At 32.8% G+C, this 13,830-nt stretch overlaps 1 protein-coding gene across 7 annotated transcripts in view; it reads right to left on the minus strand.

Annotated features, from left to right (window-relative positions):
- PDS5B (PDS5 cohesin associated factor B) overlaps positions 1-13,830 on the minus strand; it is a 177,732-nt gene that overhangs the window by 35,980 nt on the left and 127,922 nt on the right. For all 7 annotated transcript variants that reach the window (XR_010383646.1, XR_010383648.1, XR_010383650.1 and 4 more), the window contains 3 exons: positions 9,230-9,298; positions 7,687-7,823; positions 5,239-5,362 (listed from right to left, as the gene is read on the minus strand). Coding sequence is in view for 1 of the 7 variants with exons in the window: in XM_031465857.2 (XP_031321717.1) it covers positions 5,239-5,362; positions 7,687-7,823; positions 9,230-9,298 (330 nt within the window). In the remaining 6 variants the exon portion in view is untranslated. The remainder of the gene's footprint in view (positions 1-5,238; positions 5,363-7,686; positions 7,824-9,229; positions 9,299-13,830) is intronic.

Consider the following 13,830-nt stretch of genomic DNA (forward strand, 5'->3'; position numbering starts at 1 on the left):
CTAGAAAATACTGAAGGTACTCTTAAAAGAAGTAAAACCGGTAAATGTAAATTTATCCTAACAAATAAGATATGAGAAAAAAGCTGGAACACTCTCTCATATTTAACTTTTTCATTTACTGAGCAAGATAAAATTGTCCAAGTTACATATTTTAGTTTCATCATTTAAAAACTATTCAGATTAAAATGCACAACTCTGAAGGCAAGAGTTACTACTCAAGTTCAGAAACACATTACTTTCAGTAATTAGAAAAGAACCAATCTGTTCATTACCACTGTCCCTGCTTTCTTCACACTAAACTCGCTGTCTTAAATCACCTGCCTCCACTATCCTAGCTAAGTCCTCTTTGTCTTTAATGACAGCTCCTCTCTCTTCCAGAATCACTGCCTAATCTTCACCCTCCACCCACCACTGTGCTCTCTTGGCGATCTGTGCAGATCTCCAGCATAGCATGTTTTTTGTACACAGGATTAAAATGACTGGCTTATGTGCCTTACCCATCCCTGCTTATTTCCTGAAGACAAGAACTGCGTCTTTATTTATCTTTGTGCCACTAAACCTAGCGCAATGTCTGGTACACAGATTATCAGAATTTTTCCTAAACTACAGGGAAAAGCTCAATATGACTTTTGAGCCACACATGAGACACATAAAGACCTTCTATGAAATACAAAGACCTTCATAATTACACTTTACATTCCACCAGTGAACACAAGGTGTAGTATTTTTCATATTATTGCAACTTAATGTGCACTATTTCTTCAATCTACAATGTTATTTGTTTTTCTTCAAAACCCAGGTCATAACATCTTGCCCTTATCTTTAAATCCTTATTTTCTGTATCTTCTTTCATTTAATTTAAACTTCAGTTTATTATAATATCAAATATCCACTTTAAAAAGAAGTAGTCTAGCTTTCACAGAAATATTGTCTATTATCTACCCTCATACTCAACAAAATAAAGTTATCTCACTCCTTCTTCAGTATCACCCTTATGGCAGAGAGGAATCTTCATTATCATATTATTTACTATGAAAATATCCAATTATAAACTGTATTAAGTAAAAGTAAACATATCACATATATATTCACAAATGAACAGATCATTCATTAAAACATTAAACAAGAGGAGAGGGACAAGCAGGAGTATGGGATTAACAGATACAAACTACTATACATAAATAGACAAGCAACAAGGATTTACTATATATATAGCACAGGGAATTATACCCAATATCTATAGTGGAATATAATCTGCAAAACCAAACCAAACCAAACCAAACTGAATCACTATGCTTTTCACCTGAAACTAATGCAATATTGTAAATCAACTATACTTCAAAAAAATAAACAAAAACATTAACCACCACTCAAACACCCCCCCAACTTAGATGCATTTGCAACCAACACCATATTTTTGTCATTCTCTCACTAATCAATGAGGATCCAGTAATACAATGCAAATTAAGTACAAAGTCAATTGTGAATCATGGCACAAGTAGCAGGATTTCAAAAAGTCATCAAAGTGATGTCAGAGAACTGTTAAATTATATGCAAGGCAACTGACAAAATTAACAGCAGAAGATGAGAAAACTGACAAGAATAACGACACAACAGGAACATTAGAAGAGACTCATCTGAATAGAGATTTAAAAGCTTTCTCCTGGGAACTGAGGAAGTCTCCTAATGTTTATTTCATTTGTAGTTTTTTTGCAAAGATTTACCCTTTCAACTAGGTTAAAAAATGTGAAGTAAAGGACAGAGTGATAAAATTTTTATCAGGAAAAATACACTCTCAAAAAAGCAAACACTTGATACTTTTTCATGTTTATGGTTATAGCCAATAACTGGTTCAACATAAATAAGATGTCTAATACTACAAAATATTTTCCCCCTAGATAATCAAAGCTTTTATTCACTACTAAGAAATCAATTTTCATCTGTATCTTAAATAAATTCACTTTCAGTGGCCTTTTAAAGTACAAATTATCCCTCAGAACTACTTCTACTATCTTGTAAATAGTTCAATTACTTTCTGTATTGCACTGTATTATTAGTACTTATTTATATTTTCTGTTCTCCTAAGAGGTTATCATCTTCTTGAGGGTTGTAGCCATGATTCATCTTTGTATTTATAGAACCCAAAACAACGCACAGCACATAGCAGTACACAGTGAATTTTTAAAGAACTGCAGTCAAATTCTAAAATACCTAAGCAATTCTTAAATAATTTTATGATTCATATTATTGAATTTCTATCCCTCCAGATTTACTTTCTACTCAAATGCATGGTAAGGCTTCTGAGATACAATATTGCCTTTAAAGAGTTCAACTCAAGTTAAGAAAAATAAACCACAGGCACATAAATATCTAAGCACAAGTCATGTATGTATCAGAGGACTACAGGTAAAATCTGTAGGGGATCAAAAGGAGACCACCTACAAGAATAATAGTAAGTTTTGTGGAGAAGATTGCATCTGAGCGTTGATTTGCAGAAAGGATTGGATCTGGATGTGTAGAAATGAGAGGTGAGAAGAAAACTAGAGGCAGCAAACTACAGGTACATAAAAGAAAAAAAAATTGCTCAGATTCACAGAAATGAGAGTAAGTAGAGGGTAGTGTGCTAAACAAAATTTTAAGATGTGTATCTGCGTCCAAATATTAGAGGGGCTTGTATGGCAAGTTGTAAAATAGATGTGAATTTTTTTCTTTCTTAGGAGTATAACCCTCTACATATTTTTGACCAGGGGAATAACATGATCAGCACTGTAATATGGAAATGTAGTCAACAAAAGAGAAAGTCTCACAATAGTGTAGGTGAGAGCTAATGAGGGTTACAGCAGTAAGTATGGTTAAGATGGTATGTATGAATAATCTGACTTTTGCAGCAAGGTTTAAGTGCAAGCAAATGGTCAAACGTAAATTATGTTTTTAGATCAAAGAAATGGCATTCATATTTATTTGATGCTTACTGTGAGGTTCTACATGTCAGAAAAGAATAGAGTATGCATTTAGTCCTACATTAACAATACATGAAAGTTTGAAATTTCTGTTTAGCATTGGACCAGATACTTGAAAAGAAAAGTTAATGTTGCTAGAATAGGAGTTACATGGCCAAAGAAGAATAGAAAATGACATGGCCAAACAAGAATGTGCAAGTGGAAAAGTTGGTCATGAACAAATCCTCACAGAACATATTTTTAAAGGAGAAGAGAAGGGCCAGAAAATGTAGTCAGAGAAATATGACAAAAATCAGGAAACAAAGACCAAAGGAGAGCGTTTCTAGAATAAAGGCACAATGAGTTGTGTCAAATGGTGCAAAAAGGACATGTACCATGAAGATTAAGATCAATGGATCTGGGGACTTTCATAGAGCATTTTCAGAAAACAGTAAAGGCAAATGCCAAAAGATGAGGAATGAGAGGATAAGAGGTAAAGAGATTACTCTTTCTTGAGTTTTCGAAGTTTAAAAAGAAGAGATGGGTATATGGTTTAAAGCAACAGCAGAATTAGGAAAAGTTTTGTTTAGAATATGATAACCTCATAGGTTTGTAAGTTGTAAGAATGTGCTAATAATTAACTTTTAATCACTAACACATGTTCCACAGTCAACAGAATTCCAAAACAATCTTTAAACTCAGCCAATCTGAACTTTCACCTTGGGAATTTGGTAACTGAGGTAATAATATATAACAAATAGTGTGCTAGAAAAGAAAGCCTCCAAAAGCTAACCAGTGTGCATGCTTTTTGTACATAGTGGACATTAAACCAATGATGTGCATATACTTATTATACTTAAGGAGTTTCAAACAAAGCCTATCTCTTTGGACATATTTCCATACTTTCTTCCTTTTTTCTTAAATTTCTACTTCACAACTGACAGCACCAATACCTTAAGAAATGCTAAACCAAGAATCTGATAAATCAACTGCAGGTACTGCCAATTGGAAAACAGTAATTACATAGGCTGTTTGCTAAGAAACTTAATATATACTTTTAAGACAATTATTACTTTATTGCAAAGTAAGATTTTCTCCAAAATTAAAGGGGAAGACTAAACAGGGAAATTATGGGTTCTCCCAATGTTATTTTTCCAATTGTATAATATCTGAATAACAACACCAAAATTAAAATAAATCATAATAATAAACAGGATTTGGAATAGCTGTTTTAAAGCCTGAAGTACCAGAAATTGACAAAATAACTACAATTTAAAAACAGATGATTGTTTATGTCTAGGGGTTATACATATGCAGCAACAAGCAACAGAAGAGAGGAGTGGAGAGAAAAATTAAAATCCCTGAAATAAATGCCAAATTCTTATAAATTAGACTGCACGGAAAAGAATAGGAAAACTAAGTGTAAAATTACCAAATTATAAATGAAAAATCCATAATGGAATATCATATTTACTATTATAAAAGTTCTTTTTCTTTAATTTTCTTAGTTATGCTCTGAGTAATAAAGAATGCCTTTGACGTAAAATTAACCTATACCATGTCTTTATAAAACTATAAATAACTACACATTTTCTTTCAAGAACTAAATCCATTCAATCCTTATTATTCACACATTATAAATTTGTGAATTCACCTATTCACTAAAACTTATCTGTAAACCCCAAACACTACTTGCTGCACTTCCATGGTCATTCGCGAGCAGCAAAAATTTGAGTTGCCTGACACGTGTCCCGGCTGAGGTCACACAGGGAGGGCAATGTTCTCCCTTACTGTTTCAGCTCTCATTAACAAGTATCCTTTTGGTAGTCTATTTAGTGCCACATTTCTCACAATTCTGTACTTTTTGTTGGTTATTTTGTTGTTTAAAATAGCTCCTAAGCATAGTGCTGAAGTGCTGGTTAGTGTTCCTAAGAGCAAGAAGGCTGTGATGTGCCTTATGGAGAAAATATGTGTCACATTAGCTTTCTGCAGGCATGAGTTACAGTGCTGCTGGACATGAGTTCAGTGTTAATGTCCCTGTGAGCACTGGTTGAGTATTTGCTTATTCAGTGCTTGGGGTGACTTCATAGAACAGAACTACTGCAAGTAACAAGAACTAACTGTACTATGTTAGCAACCCAAAACTCAAAGTTTTACAACTCTGAAATGGTCTCATATATAAATTTTCCAAAAGGAGACACAAACATTCATGATTTTTATCTCTGTATCATGGTGGACTTTTTCTTCCTAAAAGTCAAAGACCAAACAAAGTCATGTTCTATACAGCCATTTTCCTTACATTGATAGCTAACGCACATAGCTGATACTGTTCTAATGTGATAATTTCATGGTAGCAGGGTTCTTGTGCCAGCTTCACAATAGCACTCCCAGCAGCAAGTCTCAGGCGTGACATATCTGGTTTACTGAAAAATAAGCAAGGAAGAATGTTAGATTTCTAAATGTCTACACAAAAACATCCCTACTTTGTATATCTAATTTTATAAAAATTCCTCTGACAGAAAAAGGGGGGGGGGGGGTAGGAAACAATTTGGTATTGAAAACCATATTATGTTTACTTAACTTTTGGAAGATGGTATCTAATACTAGAAATTCTTCTCCTGAACATCAGTCTATGCTAATCATTTAATTCTCTGTCTACACAAAATAGCTTTTAGCCAAGCCTAGAGCAAATCTATCTGTACGGTTAGTTGTTCGATTCTAAGACTTCCACTATGGATTTTTTTTTTATAAATGTGTTTACTTATAGATTATGCATACAAATGTTCTACAACCTGCTAATCTGTCAACAAAAACTATGGTGCTAAGTACAAAAGAGGAAAACAGGTGTAGTGGATAAAACACTACTATTTTTAGCTAGAATTCAAGTTTTAAAATATTACTAAGAGCCTCTTTTTAAGTTTAAGGAAAGAAAATTTTTTGCTAAATGGGACATACTTCAACAATTAGGAAATTCTTGATTGGTAAATATATCTAATCAATTCTTCCTAATATAGTGACATATTACATGAATTACAGGGATCTTGAAAAAAATTATAGGGATCCTGGACTAATGTGAGGGAAAGTTACAACTCCTTAATTAGGACCCCCTATGTCCATAGTAAAGAGCATTATTTAATACTCATACAACAAATATGTGTCTATCATATGTACAGTACTGAGAGGGACTTCAAGAAAAGTCTTAGTCTTCTAAGATCTAATGGTTCACTTGCTTTAAGTCTCTTCCTTTACCTTTTGAAGGATTATGTAAAAATACTGACTGAATGCACACCAGCATTAATATAGTTCTGAAGTTACATGTCCTAGAGGTGCTTTTTCAGTTTACCAATAGTAATATTCCAAGTAGTTATTATAAGGTAAATCACTCAACCACTGCTAAGGAAGGTCTGATTTTCCTGTTGCAGTTTATTTAGTATAAATAAAAAAATAGTTATAATTAGACGCTTTACAACTACGTTTTGAAGATCAGGTTTCTATATAAAGTCTTGCTTAACAATGCAGAACAAATACAATTCACATTCATTTGTACAATTCAAGTACACATTTGATTTTATTAAATACTAAGAATAAAAACAGGTGAGATGAGATCTAAATAGGCACATAAATAATGCAATTAACAAGTTTAAGAGACAAAATGTATTAATACTAAGGAAATTTTTTTCTCCAATTATATAAATCCTGAACACTAGCACATAAATTACAAAGTAGAAGGGGAAGACAATTAGTTAGACTAAAAGAAGGTAAATAAATGAATTACACATGGTTTTCAAAGTTTTCTTTTTATTTGATTTGTTTGAGAAAAATGTGCTACTACTGTTACCATCCTACACAAAAAATACAGGATGAGCAAAACAGGATGGAAAGAGACAAAGCAACTGGTAGTCACTGGTTATATTTTGTCTTAAAGAAAGTTGGATATACTAAGGGGGAAAAGTTACACTCATTTTTTATTACTAATAAGAGGCAATAAATGGCACTTGTGTTTTCAAACCGGAAAGATGTCTAAATTTTAGCCAACCTTGACATAATAACCACTACCACCATCAATACCTCTATCACTCTGTGCTGGGCAGTGCTTTAAAAAAATACATTAAATATACTAACTTACTTGATTATCATAATAGCTAGATGAAATAGGTATCATCATCATCTCTGTTTTAATAGATGAGAAAACTGAGGTACAGAGAGGTTCAAGTAACTTGCTGAAGGCCACCTAGCTAGTAAGTGGTGGTGCCATGATTTGAATCTGGGCTCCAGAGTCCTTGTTTTCAATCACTATACTATACTTAAACTTTCAAATGAAACAAACAAAAGTATGTGTGTTTTAAATAAGTGGAATCAAGTACCCTTTTAAAAATTTGCATATATTTATACTTCTAGAAATAGATTCAGTAAGCTGCCTTCTATCCAGTCCATCCTTTTTCCTTTAGATATTAACCAGAATGTAAAACATCAGTTATTGATTGGTACACTAACATTTTCACATTAGATAATAAAAAAAGTAAACATCTATTGTTCAAAATATTTCGAGTATACAGCAGTACCCTGCACCAGACATATGTATGGCCATTTTGAAGTAACTAACTATACAAAGGCATATTATAATAAAAATATAACATTCCTACTAAATAATACTACATATTTTTTAAAAAAGAAACCACCATTAACAATCACACGAGGTGCTGAAATACTGGGCAATCTAAAGAACTCTAAAGTAGTAATTACATACCTAATTTTCCCCTGTTCTGTCAAGTCTCCATCACTATGCAATATTGTTGTGAGCAATCTTAAAGTAGAAGTTCCTGATTTACTGTGATTATTTTTCATTCCAAGTAGCCATCGAACCATCATTTTAATAGCCTGAATCTATTTAAAATACAAATTGACAAATAAAACATTGTTATAATTTAAAGAAATTTTATATCAGCCTTTAAAAATGAATAAATGTTTTTATAATGGATGCTTTTTTAGAAAAGAAAAGAAGAATTATTATTTTCTGCATATGTTTTAAATTAAAGATGTCTCACCCCCTAAGCAACTGACAAATGAATGACTTATCTAAAACCTGGTTGTTTTTGCTTTTTTTCCCCCAATATTTCCCTGACATACACTCTATCCTCTAGAACCTACAGAAAAATCATGCTAGCTTCCCTAGTCAGAAAGCTTCCCAAGAGCAAATTATATTCAATCTTTTGTGCCTGAGCAATGATATCACCTTGTATTTGTAATACATTTTATAACTATGAAGTACTTAAACACTTTAAAACCTGTTACTGCCTATAATGTGTGCAACAACCATTTTCGAAGGGGTGCATATTATCTCTTTTTCACATATCTTAATTTTTTACAGATTGGAGGCTCAGGAGCTAAATGGGTAGTGGTATGTAGCTGACACTCTTAAGATCCCTTTTCTGGGCCACTTTGTAAGCATGAACTTAAGTGCAGGCAGCCTGCCTTCTAGTGCAGTGCTGCTCAACCATAGAAAACTGCTGCTGGAGGCCAATGCTGAGAAAACAGGTTTATACTGGAACTCAGAAGCATCAAGCATCAATCAAAGATGCTAAAGGAAAGGCCCTCCAAGTCTACAGAGAGAGTATCAGAATCTGAAGCTGTAATTAAGTGACAAAGTAGTTCATAATATAAAATACAAACAAATACACACACATCCTGAAATGACTTATAAGAAATTACAATTAGAAAAAAAACAATATTTAATATATTTGTTCCTGGTCTTCACACTCTGGGCAGTGGATTGAGATGAGGTATACATTATAGACTACAGATGGTTTTAGTGATAAAGTAATGCTGTCTATACTAGTGATGACAATCTTTTATGTGTAACTCCTAAACTCAAGGAATAAAAGGTTGAATTAAAAAAATCAAAACAAAAGGTTTATCAAATCTCATGGAAAAGATGAATCGTCTTAAAACCTGGATGACCATTTTTACTCAACAGGAGAAGGTACATAATAAAAGCAGCACTGTCTTTTGCCATTAAAAAGCTAATATCTTGGAAGCAGCAACATGGAGGAAGTTTTCAAACTCTTTTTTTCTTTTCAAACTATATTGTGTGTAGCTGTCCACAGGCCTCAAGTTTCCCATTATTGCCCTACACTTTCACAACACAGAGGATAACGTCATACAATAAACATAAAAACTTGACTTATTTTAATAGCTGAAACTTTATAACAAAAATACATATTTTAACCCCTGTAAAACTAATACAGTATATTAAATATATTAAAATCAACAGATCTATGCACATCACTCACTTTGACCATTGTCTCAGGTGAAACTTCTTCATCTGGAACCCAAAGTTTAGTTGTCTTTTTTCCTGGAAGCTAAACAAAAATTGAGAACTTTAAAACATAAATACAAATTCTCCTGTTTAACTATTTAGAGAATGAATGAAATGTTTATCTTCTGCAGTGACAGTCATTATATATGACTATGTTTTCTGTTACTCACTCAAAAAGGCTGAAAGGTACGTCTTCACTAGCACCATATATACACCTTATACCTCCATAATCAGTTGGTTCTTTCTAGGTGTGAGGTAGGACTGACTTTAACCACTTACATATACTTCCTTACTCACCACCCTCTCCCCCTTTAAGATTAATGTTTCAGTTATTTAAGGCAGCTGGCAAGGACTAGGATAAAAATCAATGGAGCCAAAAAGCTTACAATTGACTCTTGAACAAGACAAATTTGAACTGTACAGGTCCAATTATGTGTGGATTTTTAAATACACACATACTACAGTAATGCACAATCCACAGTTGGTTGAATAGTGGACGCCCCTTGGATAGGGAGGAACCTCATTCAGAGGGTTGACTATAAACTGTTCTAGGATTTCCACTATGCTAAAGGTTGGCACCTTTAACCCCCATGCTGCTCAAGGGTCAGCTGCCATTCTTAAACAAAGGGATAGGTAGATGCAAAAAATCTTGAGCAGGGAAAAATTATACAGTTTTGCAGTTGAAGTAACAGAAAACACACAGTAGTATATTCCTACCTAATCCAACCAAAATGGTAACACACACACACACATACACACACACACACATCCCAGTTAGCCAGGCTGGAAAACAAAAGGGGTCTGAAAGAAAACCAAAACCATAGGAAAAATTTGAATAACAAAAATATACAGAAAAGAAATTAACAGAGATAGAGAGCTTACATCTCCATAAAAGGACAGAAGGAAACACCCTCCAAAGTGTCATTTTTTTCAGCATAATCACAGAATATAACCCTCAGATGATAAACTGATATCAAGAGATGTGAATTTGCAGTAGCAGCCAGGAAATTAAGGTGACAAAAAAGCAGAACCCAATCCTATAACACTGGAGATCACATTTTTACCTCCACTTGACATGAGTGATTTCTAAGAGGCAGACTATGGAAATCAAACAGCACCTCAGGTAACTCTCTGGCAACAGGATAGGTAGCCCAAATATCCAGAAGGCAAACTCCCCAAACACACAGAACTGTGTTCATATAGCTGAAAAATCAATTCTCCAGTTGAGAAGTGCTTTCGGAAGATGAAGTGGAAATAATGAGAAAAGAATCATATTAGAAACATAATTGATGAAATTTCTGAAGTAACAGTATCCAAAAAATCCAAACGCTTCCAGGGGGGAATGTACCAAAAAAGGAACAAGGACCAGATCAACTTCAGACATCTTGGCAGCAAGACTAGATGCCAAAAACCAACGTTCTGAATTTTCTGCAGCTAAGTAACTTGAAAAATAGAATTCTAGTATTCAAGACAGAAAGAGTTTCCAAATTACAAGCCATTCTGAAACAATTATTCAAAAATGCATTCCACTAAAATATGTAGTTAAAAAGAAAAATTCAATCAGCATAAACCTTTACAGATAGAAAAAAAAAGTTATCCGTAAGTAAGATCAACAGTCAGTCAGATAGGTTAAAAAATAATAAAATAAAACCACAACAGATGCAACAAAACCAATGACAGAGAAAATCTAAAACAGGATGGACAAATGTACCAGTCAAGATGAAAAGCATTAAATGGGATACTGATGTAAACAGGATATTGACATACTTTTCTTTAATCTTACATTATAAGACAAAATACATGAACATTTGTACAACTAGCAGAATATATCAGAATAAGCCAAAACAAAAATGATTTTTAAAAAAGAGGAAATATCAAAAACATCATCATCACAGAAGACTTGAATATACTGCTTTCAAAAATTGACAGACAAAATTGCGATGAAAAAAATCTAAGAAAACCTATGTACAAATAAATATAAAGAAATACAGAGATAAAATATTCAAGGATAAGAAAATAATCAAAACTGGCATTCCTCATAGTTTTGATTAAAAGTAAAGAGAAGAGTTTAGCAAGACAGGAGGATATAAAACTAAAACTACAAAATAATTCCTTAAATCAACCACAAACATTAAACATAATTTTAAAAACTGAAGTACCTAACAAAGTTGTGTAAGAGGAATTTAAAAATTTTCTTTACAGAGAAAATAAAACTTGACCAAAAGTCATCTTGTAGATAAGCAAACAAAGCAATGAAAAAGAACAGAGGCTGCACGTGATATGAGTGGCAGCACTGCAGACGACGCGAAGAAGGAAAGATCCTTCAGGAAATTCTGCTGGGAAAGCTAGTTATCCTAATGGAGAACAAAAAGAAATGGAATCCTTAAGTCACAGCATTAAAAAGCAAACAAACAAATCAATTCCAGATGGATTAAAATTTTCATGTGTGAAAAGAAAATCTTAAAACTTTCTGAACAACATATGGGAGACTATTTTTATGACACTGGCATAGGGAATGATTTCTTAAACAAGACATAAAAAGCGTTAACCACAAAAGAAAAGAATGATAAATTTACTACATTAAAATTAATAACTTTTGTTCAAAGTACACCATGAAGGGAGTAAAAAGGCATACCATAAATGAGATTTTATGCATTTTATGAAGGTACTTCAACATGTACCTGAAAAAATATTAATGAGTTTAAGGATTACCTATGAAAAACAGACAACCCAAGGGAAAAAAAGGCCAAAGACATCAAAAGGAATTTCAGAAAGGAGGCAACATGAATGACTAGACAAATAAACTTTATTAGTAACCAGGAAAATGTAAATTAAGACTACACTGAGACACTATTTTTTATCTATTAGATTGGCAAAAATCGAGAAATCTGACAATAACAGGGGATATACACTACTGAAAAGAAAATAAGTTTTAAAACTATCTTGAAGAATAATTCAGTAATAAAATGAAAAGTTAAATGTTTACACACTAATGTTCATCAGTTTCACTCGTGTGACTGTAACCTAGAGAAATTCATGCGCATATGTATCAGGAGGCTTCTACAAGAACACTCAGAAGGGCACTGTCAAAAGAGGAACGAAAAGGAAATATTCCAAATATTCATTAAGAGAATAAATTATGAGATACTTCACAGAATGATATAAGGCAGAGTAATAAATGAATGAACTACAGCTAGATTTAATAACAAGAATTATTCCAAAACACAAATGTGTAATGATAAAATCAAGTTACCCAAGACTATATATGGTGTATTGTAACTCTTATAAACTTTAAGAACAAGTAAAAGTAAACAAGTACGTTGTTTAAGATAAATATATGGTAAAGTGATGATCTGTTTTAGTTAGAGAATAACAAATCTGAAATTCAACAAAGTGGTTACTTGGGGCAGGAAAGAAACAGGAAGAAAATTTTGGAAAGTAACAAAACCTGGAGCTAACAGTTCATGAGTGTTCACTATATTATTATAAAACAAGCTCCATAAATGTTATATATATTACTTTGTACATGTCAAATATAACATAAAATACACTAATGGGTTAAAAGGAGTTCTGTTTCTGAGTAGAGTTGTTATTCTGAACCTCTATGTTCCCAACTGGAACAAATGGAAAGGTTAAACAAAATAGTTTTAAAGAACCTGTTTGAAGGCAAGAGAGAGCTCAAATAGTGATAATTTGCAGGGCAAGGTTTTAAAAGAGGACAGTAATCAAGAGATTTGAGTCTGGTACTAAAATTGCTTTTCTCATATAAATGATAGCTGATTCTGAAAGTGAAAGAGGGTGAGAGGTTGAGCAATGTTTCAATTACTGTCAGAGAGCTAGAAGAAAAAAAAAATGTAGAATTTTGAGCCTAATATAGAGTAGAGTCCATGTTAAACACCGTAGACTTTTGGAAGGGTCCCAAATAAAAACAGCCTAGAGACAAAATGACCAGAAAAAGAAATCAGCCTCTCAAAAACTGAAGCCCAGCTTCCAATCACTGCATTCTTGATTGAATGAATGTGATTTGACAATAGCTCGACTGCTTGTCAGAAGCAAAAAGAAATCCTCTTTGAAAGAATTATAAAATCATTATACATTTCCTTGTATAGCACAGGGAAATATATACAAGATCTTGTGGTAGCTCACAGCGAAAAAAAAATGCAACAATGAATATATATATGTTCATGTATAACTGAAAAATTGTGCTCTACACTGGAAATTGACACAACATTGTAAAATGACTATAACTCAATAAAAAATATTAAAAAATCATCTAGAGCATCAAATTATCTCTACAAATTTTTTGTACACAAAGTCTACCACTCAATCAAAAATATCATGTGTGCAAGATGAGACCTGACCAAAAATTAGGCAAAAAAACAGACGAGAAAAAGAGCCACAAGAGAACCAGATGCTGAGGCTAACACACAAAGACCTTAACATAATTAACTGGATGTCAACGACTAAATGAGAAGCAAAAGAATTCTGGCAGGGAACTAACAACTATTATTTAAAAAGTATAAGGAAATTATAGAATGAAAGTATGTAACAAGTGCAATTAAGAATTCAATTTTA

Source organism: Camelus dromedarius, chromosome 13 (genome assembly GCF_036321535.1).
Source record: "Camelus dromedarius isolate mCamDro1 chromosome 13, mCamDro1.pat, whole genome shotgun sequence".
In the NCBI taxonomy this organism is placed as follows: domain Eukaryota; kingdom Metazoa; phylum Chordata; class Mammalia; order Artiodactyla; family Camelidae; genus Camelus; species Camelus dromedarius.